This window comes from Lingula anatina, chromosome 1 (genome assembly GCF_051362555.1).
Source record: "Lingula anatina isolate TDL-2025a chromosome 1, LinAna3.0, whole genome shotgun sequence".
NCBI lineage: Eukaryota > Metazoa > Brachiopoda > Lingulata > Lingulida > Lingulidae > Lingula > Lingula anatina.
Window position 1 is genome coordinate 945,786 of NC_141767.1, and position 10,745 is coordinate 956,530.

Sequence of the window (10,745 nt, forward strand, 5' to 3'; positions counted from 1 at the left end):
TTACATTTTGATTTTTATTTCAATCATTGTGGAACTGGAGCAAACCCATACAATTTTTATTGACATATTTATCAATTATTTCCAACACACAGTTCAGTTATATATATATATATATATATATATATATATATATATATATATATATATATATATGTCTTCTATTTGAGAGCGGCTGTCAAAATGCCATCACTCATGCATATGTGGCAGGTTTGGATCCAGGAATCAAGGTTTTTGGGTTGATTGATCTATCTATCGTCTTGGTATTGGGTTTTTATTTGAACAACCGCATACGTTGACGGGGGTTCCGTTGGAAACAATTGTGCTCAGTTCACAAGTGCCCTCACACCATATATTTCTACACAGCCCCCTCTGTGAATCATAATAACACAGTGGCGGACCTGCATCTGTGACAGCGGACATGAGACAGATCGTTACCAGAACCGTCAGCAAGACAAGTTGAACCACGCGTTCCTTCATTATCAGACCTGTAATATGAACATGTAACGGCTGTTTAAATGTATAACACTTTCGTCTAAATACGTTTAAGGGTTTATTTTGTTTTAAGGCAAGTAATCTTCAGGTAATCTATTGATTTTCAGTTTTTCAAGCTGCAGCAGAGCCGATGTGTATTTGTAAAAATACCCGATATGAATATAAAGATTGCTCCACTAAGTCAGGCAATTCGCGTTTTTCAGTTGTAGCTCATATATTTGTAACAACTCACCTGTTATGAAAAATTCAAATTAAAGTGACTGTTTAGCTCTTCTCTTGGGGCACCAGGTGACAAGTCTCCAAAGTCTGTGAAGAACTACACGGTACTATAATTGATCACGTCTATATATATGTAGAAACTGAAAACTGGTTTATTCACTTCTAAATAATTCACATTTCCATAAGATTAATAGTACTTACTCGGTCTTGGACAGTGGAGTAGTACTTTTTAGATGTTTTTAAAAGTACATAACAACTTTCCATTAAAAGAATCCTCCTGGTTATCCATGCAGTACTAAGTACTTTTGGTTTGGCATATATAACATATTTATAAATTAAGGTTATAGGTTTTTTATTTTTGTGTTAAATAGTTGTTTCTTAATTCAGTTGATTTTTAAGTCAGATTCCACGCATTTAGTGTGGTCTGTGATATGGAAATCGATGCAAGTTCTGAGAAAGTTTAGTATTTTGGATTTTCATAATAATTTGTGTATCTAAGTTGCACTCTCGCAAAAGATTTGAATATAGGTGATATTTTAGATGTAAATAACAAGTACCTAAGACAACAAAGATTATTATTTCCCCTGGAGCATTAAGGTGTTTCTTAATAGGATATATACCAAGGTTTATGTTAATAATAACGCTCTGAATGGTTCTGATTGGTTATAATCGGAAATAAATGTGTCTGAAACTATTTTGTTTTATTTTTTAAGATAAAGGAATCCAAGCCAGGACTTTTAGCGCATTCTCAGCTGTATGAATCGCTTCTTTTGAACTTATCTGAAGGCAATTAAAACTTTTCAAACATACCGTATTTTGTAAACGTATTAGCTTACACGTATATCTTAACTAGTAGCAAGTGATAATTAAAGAGGAATCAAATAAGAAAAATGATAAAGAGTTATTGAGTGCAAGTTTCATTTCTTTAAGACTCAACAATGTAGAAATTGTTTAATTGTTAGGAAAAGATGGAAGATGCCAGAATCACATTAAATTTTATTTGTTTGTCTTATATGACAATCAAATTGGGTAAATTTTGGATATGATCCAAGTATGAGTAATTCAAATAATGTTTTACACATTTTAATTGAAAGCAAAGACATTAAAATTATCTAATAAATAATATTGAATGTTGGAATGCAACATGAGAATGGAAAAGTACTAGTATTCACGCAAAAGATGATGTAACAAAAACAAGAGAGTCTCTCACATTCGTATGAAATCAGCGAGATGGGCTTGGCCGCTTTCTGCGAGATAGTCAACAAAAATCTTAAAGGCCCTGTCCTCTTTTTTGCTCAGTATGTCCAGGAATTCTTCTGCCTTGGTACGTAATTGCTCAGAGCTTTTGATGTTTTCTGCCTCCCTGGACGTAAGAGCGCCTGTCGCCTGTAGTCTGGTCAGTAAGTCCCTAATACCCGCATTTGTCAGCCCTTCCACCAGAACAACTCTGTTCCTCACTAAGGCCTGTTTGTGGTCTCTTGTCATTGCCTTGTAACCTTGAAAATAACAATATAACAATATATGCTTTATACCTACTTTCTACACCAGAGTGAGCTGGTGAAAATGTACGGAGGTATTAAGGAATTTGTCCAAAGATATTATCACTGTCTCGTTTGGACTGTTCATTGTGAAGGAGAATTAATTTTTGTTGTTGAAAGAGTTCCTTAACCAATGATACATCTTTGAATTTCAAGTTCACTATTTTTTTCTTATCACCCGTCAGATTACATCATGTTATCTGTTAAGAGCACATGTATTGCTTATTTGAAATAACGAATCTGATAACTCTAAGGAAAATCTTTTCTGAACACCGTAATAACCTGTACCTGCTAATGCTGGATATATAAGCCTTGCCGGTATGCTTCCATCTGGGGCATAGGGACAGGGTACAACAAACGATGACCAGCTCTGTTGTTTGGGGACACTGCCAGGGTTATCAAGGATTTCGCCAGGGAATAAAGTGGGATCCTCGATTCTCTCCCGGACACAATGTGGACACACCAGGTACTTCTCAAAGGGCACACCAGGCCAACTTTGTTCAGCTATCTCCATAAAGTCATCGTGGATTTGAATGAGGAGGTCCCATGGTTCAAGAAGTTCTTTGCTTTTGACTGATGCTGTTACCAGCCAGTCTTTGTTGTTTCTCTTGTCTTTGGTATCTTCACAACACTGAAGAAGAATCTGGCATTTACCAACGTTTGCGTAGACCCCATCTTGCCAGTCCTCTCTGCTACATTTGAAAATGCCCACGTGTTTGTGGAGCTTGACGGCAAGCCTCTGAAACATCCCATCCGGGTACTTATATGGAAAGCGTATCTGCATGGTTTGATGACTGCTGTCAACAGATATATCTTTATCCCATTTTGTTCTAATATGAGAAGGCATGTTTTCTCCCAACAGCCATGGAAAATGGTAAGTGGCATTTCCATCGCCAGATGGACCCGGCACCTCATAGCAAAGCTCCAAGTTCTGCATTATTTCTAACATGGCAATTTTAGCATCATCTGAAACTTGACATCCGCCCCAAAGACAACATAAAACGTTTTTGGTTGCAGTGCCCCTTTGATAAAGATCCAAAAGAGTGTCTTTTATCTTTTTTGAGGTAAATGTTGAATGCTGCTCAAGGTCGATCCTTTTGGCGTCCATGTCATGGTGTAAAACGGCCTTGAGCAGTTTGGCTAGCACCTCTTGCTTGTGAAATATGACATTTTTCATGGTGGGGCTCTTCTCAAACCACACAATATCTCCCGAACTTGCCATGTACCCCAGAATGTCTTCTGCCAATGTCGTAATATCTTGTGATTCAGCATCGGTTCTCACATTCGGGGAGGCAGGATCAGCAGCTAGATCCATAGCAGTCTTTACAAACCCTTGTATTTCCGTCCATGATAGTGTACTGCATTTCTCATCTTTTTTCTTTTCTTCGATCTGTTGTATAACGCTTAGCCAAGTGACTGGTAGTATAACGTGCCTTGACATTGCCAAGCTTTTAAGGTGGGGCTCTAGTTCACTACACCCTCCCCTGATCACTGAGCTTGTTATAAATATCCTTTCGTGGACTTTGGAAGTAGACTCGGCTAGCTGTTTCTCTTTTATTCGGATTTTCTTTTCGTACAATGGCAAAAAGTTGTCGTTCTTCTTTTTCTTCTCCTGCAACTCCTGTATTTGCCCTTGCAGCCTTCGTTTCTTTTGTTCGACGTATTTCACTGTTCTGTCCAACACATCAAATGAAATATTCTTTGTGTCACTTTCAGGTGCTTTAAGCATGTCGGAATGTGTTCCTACAAGTGTGATCTTAGAGTCCGTCCCGTGACACTGAGACTGGATGGAATCTATCCAGTACCCAATATACTTCTTGTAGTGCTCTTCTCTGTTGGTATCATACTGTGAGAGATCAAAAGTAATCAGGGAATTGCTGCTGTCATGAATGAAGAGAGGATAACTCACTCTGTACATTTCATGTCCACCAAAATCATTAATGTTGAGAGTGATGTTCTCCTCGGGTTTCCACTGCAACTGCTCGATGACCTGAGTTCTGTCTGCTTCGGCTGTTGGCGAGGGCTGCCTGTTTTTCAGAGTTCTGACCAAACTGCTTTTACCACTGTTCACCTCCCCTAGAAAGTTTATCTGCACTCTATAGCATTCGACTACTCCGTACTTCTCCAAGATGGCAAGAAAACGCAATATAGCACCGGTGCCTTTCTCGCATACTTTAAGGGGCGGCATCACGAGGGGATTCCCCTCGACCCTCAACGTCGTCAGGTGTTTCAGGTTCTTCACTTGCCAGGGAAGATGGGTGATTTTATTCTCCGATACACACAGGTATTGCAATGTTTGGATTTGGCAAACTTCAACTGGGAACTCTGTAAAATGGTTGCTGTAAAGGAACAGGTGTTTGAGTTTGGATAGTTTGGTTGTATCTCCTGTAATGCTAGACAGTTGGTTCACGCCAAGGCCAAGTTCCTGTATCTCTGGAATATTGAAAACTGCTTCAGGAAATGTTTTGAACAGATTGATACATAAGTCTAAACGTATAAGTTTTTTCATCTCTGTGACATCTGGGTGGACATGGGAAAGACGATTGCTACTCATGTCAAGGGTTTGTAGGTTTGAAATAGTGCAAACTGCAACTGGAAACTCAGAAAATTTATTGTCATGCAGGTTCAGTTCTGAAAGTTCGGACATGTTGCTAACATCAGGATGAATGTCGGACAATTCGTTGTTACCCATATCTAGGAATTCCAGATTCGTAATAGCACATACCGCATTTGGAAGCTCTAGAAACTGATTGTCAGCAAGATACAGTTTTCTTAATTTGACCATATTGATGACATCTGGGTGTACACTATACAATTGATTTCCGCTCACATTAAGGATTTTAATCTCTGGGATGTTGCATACAACAGAGGGAAAATCTGTGAAGTTATTATACTGAAGATACAATTCAGTGAGGCATTTCAGTTGCAAAATAGAGTCAGGGAGAACCGTCAATTCATTCTCTGCTAAATTCAAAATTCTCAGGTGGCAGCACCTGCCGATACTTGCTGGAAGAGTGGTGATATCTTGGTACTCCAACTGCAGACATGTCCATTCTGTGAAATCTCCGGTTAAATCTTCCTCATCACATTTTTCAATTCTTTGGAGATGCAGTAATTTTTCTTCGTCTCCATAGTCTGAAGCCATAGTGGAGGTGCATGCATGTATATAGCCCTCCACGTGCCGATGGACTTAGGTGGGGTTCATCATCGGTTTTTATCCTTACGAAGACGCGGAAAAACTAAAATATAGAAACATAAAGAGATGAAAATGTCGTTGAAATTTGACACTTTACATCAAAGAATCGGTAACACTGTTTAAGGAACATAAACCGTAACACTTTTTAAAATGACTGGGTAAACGTACCTGTTCCCCGCAGTAACCCGATTTGGGTCATCTTCAATATAATAAACCCTTTATTTTGTTCGCTTTATGCAGTCCAAACAATGATAGCTCTCTGGCAGTCAACAGAGATCAGCTGGCTTTTTATGTCATTTCTTTCTTTTAAAAAAAATCGGCGAGAAATTTGCACAGAAACAGCCAAAGAAATATATGTAAATAATCACTGTAAAAATACACCTGTGGTCCAATAAGACAGTAGCGAATACTACTGCAATCGTCTGCGATAATCTAACGCTTAGGGCATACTTATAGAAATCGATGTGGAGACGGGTGCACCAGTACGTCAGAGTCTAAGGGAGGAGAGGAACGCCATTTCCTGGCTTGGTTCAATCTACATCCAAAAGCCCGTTCCACGACACAGTTTACATGTCACACCTGGCTGTGACACTATATGCTGGGACACACCCACTTAATGACTTAACATAGAATACGATATTAAAAATACACACATTCACAGACGGGACAGTTGACCTGCTACTTCCCTATAAAACTATATTCATGGATGCAAACATATAAGATCAATTGACTGCCTTTACCTTAATTATTGGATTACTGTGTTCGCATCCTTATCCCAAACCTAGCACTCTCGCTCTGTATCAGACGGATCGTATCAGACTGCTCCATCATGGACGCCTTTACTAGGAAGAGGTTATTGTGATTTAGAGGCTCTGACCTAGAACAGTTATTTAGTTATTGACATAGTGTCTGTGATCTGGGGCCTTTGTTCGTTTCTCCATAGATTCTCAGAATGTAGATGCTCCGCAGAAAAACACGTGTTAAATACTGAATGTCATATTAAGCAACTGATATAGTCCAGAGATAAATTTGCATAAATGCATGTCAACTTTACATGTAGATGACTTAATAAAAACATCATTTAAAACGTGAACGTATATCAGGCCCGTCGCCAGCAATTTCATAAGGGGGGGGGGTCTTTTTCTGAAAATCTGGACCTTTTACCATGAAACCCTTGTTTACCTAGATAAAATTTAACCCAGAGAGTGGACCTTTTTCCTGCAAAAAGAAGTCCGAGCCCCCGGTTACGGACCTGTATATATTTGCATATCCCGGTATATGGTACACAAAAAAATGTTCACATGTGTGCATAAGTTTTTATTATTTTTGTTACCGTACGCTTACTTGGTCAATAGAGTGTAACTGTGTATGTTTAACAATTTTCATTTGGTTTAAGGTCAGAATCAAAGCATAACATGCTTTTTTCCATTACTCGGAGTTCTCTTATAAGCTACAGAGACCTATGCCCTCATCTTAGGGTATTGGTTGCCATATAATCTCAACGTGACCCTGTGAGATTTTAGGATCAGTCAGTGCATTTGCATAGGTGTGACGGACTTCGCAATGCACCACCGTCACTTTACAAAATCAAATGTGAAATACCCAATTTAGTCTATTTGTCTAATGTAAAAGATCACTTAGTTAACAAGCTATAGATGTGTATGTGTGTGTGGGGGTCATTCATAGTTAAATAATATATAGACGAATTATTTAGAGGCGTCAAAGCATTCCACGAAACACAAGTCAGCTTTTCGTTACAAGTGTTATTGTTTTATTTAATAAACAATTCACCTTTAAATTGTTGATTATTTCTGGCAACTGAATCAAATTCAAAGTAGACGTAAGAGGATTTTTTATACGTTTTATGTACACAACTCCGCTAATGTACTGGGTAACAATAGACCACCGTTCCTTAGGAAAAGTAATCCTAATGGGACATGTATTACTGACATCGATACTGAATACATTTAAACGAAATAAACATACTTTACATCCTGGTAAAATATTCCTTCATTTAGGACCTCCATTCCTAGAAACGCTAGACCTAGAACCTACATTTCCCGGACTCAGTGTCCGGTCGGACTGCGTTACTAGAACTAAAATTCCGTTCACAGCCCAGCAGCTTCAAGTATGGAAATCCGGTGCTTGCCCTTCGCCTAGACAGTTATCCATTCTATTTCGCGTAAAGCTCAGCGCTGTGATTATCATTACCATAAACATAAGGTAAAAACTACACCTTCCTCAAGGGTGCAATTATATTGGGTACATCGTTTTATCTTGTTACCAGAAAACCAGTGCATCGTATCTTTACTGTGACTCTAACAGGTGAACTATCTGCCACTTCAGTGAATACAATCAGTGACTACCAGCAATGGTAGTAATTATGGACCAATTACCAAACTGGCAGATCCTAGAGATACATATGATAGCAAGTACATGTAGATCAAACCAAGGACGTATTCAATATACGTCCTTGATCAAACGAAGCAGGTCTTAACACGTGTGTAATTTTTCCTCTTCAATTTATCTGCCCACGTTTTTTTCTAAAGACTGGGTCCTCTAAATAGGTAAACATCCCAGACCTTTTGCTACTCGTTTTAGAGCCGCGTTCGACAACACAATGAGGCAGAATCCCAACTCCGGTGTAACGAAACAGGGTCGCGTAACAGAAAGTCCGCCCTCCATTTAGACTGAGTTCCCATACTTAAATCGATCCATCTGGATCGACCTAACTCCCTGGGGGTTCACGCTAAATTGCTATCAGCTCAAAAGGCTTAAATGTCTGTCTCGCCTACCAAATCAGCTAGGAGTAAAGCTAGGGATGAAACAGCTTTACTAGGCGTGACAGACGTTTAAGCTGGTTAGTTTGATAGCAACTTAGTGAGACTCCCCAGGGAGATAGATTGATCCAAATATCTGTGGAAATGGTCCCTTAGTTTTAACGGTTAGGGTTTGCCCGACGGAAGTGGCTCAAAATCTAGGGCGAGGCTTACCTGTGAATGGGAAACGGACTCTCTATCATGGGGAACTCTGTCACGTTACTCCGGTCAGCACATCTTTCCCAACTTCAGTACATCGATAAGCTGATGCGGTGCAGCCCTTCTTCTCCTTTTGCTTCACAGTACCAAGAGTCCTAGATCTGTCGCTTAATTCATTTTTGCCTATTGAGGTGGGGAGTTTTAAAACACGCTAGATTATTTGATCAAGAAATAATTAAAATTTGGCTCATTTGGAATTACTTTACGTAATAAAAACTGTTCACTGTTCAATATATTTTTTCTTAAAGTGATTATATTTAAAAAGTTAACAAACAGTTTGAAAAATATTTTGTCTTTACTTTATAACTGTTCAAATATGCCATAAGTTTAAAACAAAGAGATGCGATAAGAATATGGGCATTCGTGAAAATCTATTGTTATTTGGGCTCATTGGAATAATTTAAAAGCATCACAAAATTCACCATCGATCAATCTAAATAAGTCCGGCTCTTTTAAATAACAAGCGGTTACTGTGGTCTGATCGTCGTCAACAATATTTTGGTTTAGCAGCTCCTCAAACATATTCTTATGAAGGTTAACATACGTCTCCACCGCCCTCCGCGTCCCTCCAAAGAAACCACCAGCAAATATAGGGTCTTTGTTCACTTTATATTCCTTTCGAATGGATTTCAGTCTTTGTAGCTGACCTCGTCGTCGTAAAATAAAGACTACCCGGTGATCGTCTGGATCCATGATGTTTTGTGGAAACCATAGAGGTGACGGAGGCACGCGCCCAGGTTTTCCCTCTCCGTATCCAAAATCAATCCAGTAAAAGAATTTAGTTTTAAAGCGACCAGATTGACTGGCTTTTAAAAGTAACGGTGCTTTGGAATTGGTTACGATGTTGTACCACGGGCAAAATCCTTCTGGGTGTTTTAGAAGTTTGTGGCCTTTTTTAAATTTGCCTGAGAACATGACATTATTGACTTGGTCCAAATATTGGGCGCAGTGTAATTCCTCTTTGGAGAGAGAAATTATTTCCGTTTTGTCCATCATGCCAGCTCTCATTGCTTCCACCCGTGATCTGAATTCTTCAGGAACAAACACGATAAATTTTGACTGCAGCGACAATATGCTTTCGGCGTAAGTGAAATATTTGTCATTATCTCTTTTAAATCTTGGCCAAGAGCCCCGCCCAATGTCAAAAAATCCAGTAACGAAGGTAACATCTGCATCTGAAATATATAATGTATGTCCATATTTTAGCACGTTAGGGTACTTTAATATGTCAATCATTCATTGTTGATGCGTCACATAATCATGAGTTATAATGACGTTTATGATAATCTGTAAAAAAAAAATAATAAAATAAAAATGATGACACTTTGAAAGGTACAGTCTGCAGGTGTGATATAAGAGCTTGTTTTTCATTACCTGTTGATTATCAGTTTTAATTTTTTCTTTTAATCTTAAACCCTTATTAAAAAGTGACACCTGTGTGACACAAACTACTGGCACATTCCCGTTGTAGTGCTAAAAGCGTCCGTTTAGTCTCGCTAGCATTAGAAAACTAATCAGTATACTTGCCGACCACGGTGGTTCCATTTTGATCCGAAAGAACTGGTCCAATAGCAGGGACAGACAAACGTCCACCCATGTCTGCTAACGGCGTAGGCTTTGTTAAGAACGTCAGACTTGCACAACGGTATAACAGTACTGTCCCAAGACAAGCTACCAACAATATCCATCTCAAACCCATTTCGAGTCTTCTTTTTAGTTGTTTGTATATAGTGTTCGTATATGACATGATGCACCTTGAACGGGTAAAATGTTTCAGCCAAGGACACGTGAGGAATGCTTATGTAGTAAATAATGCACTGTCCACGAGCCCGATATCACCACATCATGCCCAGCGCCAGCGAGTCACCGTCCAATCATTTTCATTTGCGTGAATGGTTTGTGGTTGCGTGTATATTGACAGGGACATGGATCAGTCGTTTTCTGTGAGTAATTGGCTGATTTCCTCCTCATCTTCCGCACTTGGCAGTCACTCAGTCTCATTCATTGTATCGGTCCCTGCAATCCTTTTATTTAGATATCAGCCCCGTGGTATGTATACCCACGTGGACGGCGGATAAGCGGATGTTTATTTTTATCTTCATATGTTAATTTCATATATTTATATTATCTCTAAATGTTAATATCATATATTTAAATTATCTTCATATGTAAATGTCAAGTAATGTATATTTATATTGCCTTGATTCATATCTGCCCAGCTTGATTACATAATACCATCATGCAATGTGGGTTGGAGCAGTG

At 38.9% G+C, this 10,745-nt stretch overlaps 2 protein-coding genes across 3 annotated transcripts; both read right to left on the reverse strand.

Moving 5' to 3' along the window:
• Window positions 1-212: 212 nt before the first annotated feature.
• Window positions 213-8,605, reverse strand: LOC106161950 (malignant fibrous histiocytoma-amplified sequence 1 homolog). Of its 2 annotated transcripts, none has more exons than XM_087000518.1 (4): window positions 8,439-8,605; window positions 2,538-5,488; window positions 1,922-2,207; window positions 213-485 (listed from the first exon to the last, which is right to left on the reverse strand). In XM_087000518.1, the coding sequence occupies exons 2-4, from the start codon at window positions 5,392-5,394 to the stop codon at window positions 377-379; spliced, it is 3,252 nt and encodes a 1,083-aa protein (XP_086856644.1). In that variant the 5' UTR covers window positions 5,395-5,488; window positions 8,439-8,605; the 3' UTR covers window positions 213-376. The 2 variants fall into 2 exon arrangements, with proteins under 2 accessions (XP_086856644.1, XP_086856643.1); XM_087000517.1 differs by lacking the exon at window positions 8,439-8,605 and adding an exon at window positions 6,186-6,520.
• On the reverse strand, window positions 7,189-10,513 carry LOC106161953 (uncharacterized). Its single transcript, XM_013539031.3, has 2 exons — window positions 10,011-10,513; window positions 7,189-9,658 (listed from the first exon to the last, which is right to left on the reverse strand). Exons 1-2 carry the CDS (start codon window positions 10,228-10,230, stop codon window positions 8,871-8,873), a joined length of 1,008 nt encoding a protein of 335 aa, XP_013394485.3. The 5' UTR covers window positions 10,231-10,513; the 3' UTR covers window positions 7,189-8,870.
• Between the last annotated feature and the right edge of the window lie 232 nt (window positions 10,514-10,745).

Excerpts from the sequence above, each read along its gene's own strand:
- LOC106161950 (XM_087000518.1), bottom strand. The coding sequence starts at position 5,394 with ATGGCTTCAGACTATGGAGACGAAGAAAAATTACTGCATCTCCAAAGA. Across the intron at positions 2,208-2,537 it reads TATATATCCAGCATTAGCAG|GTTACAAGGCAATGACAAGA; the intron begins GTACAGGTTATT and ends GTTATTTTCAAG. Across the intron at positions 486-1,921 it reads CTCGCTGATTTCATACGAAT|GTCTGATAATGAAGGAACGC; the intron begins GTGAGAGACTCT and ends TTCATATTACAG.
- LOC106161953 (XM_013539031.3), bottom strand. The coding sequence starts at position 10,230 with ATGTCATATACGAACACTATATACAAACAACTAAAAAGAAGACTCGAA. Across the intron at positions 9,659-10,010 it reads AAATGGAACCACCGTGGTCG|ATGCAGATGTTACCTTCGTT; the intron begins GCAAGTATACTG and ends TATATATTTCAG.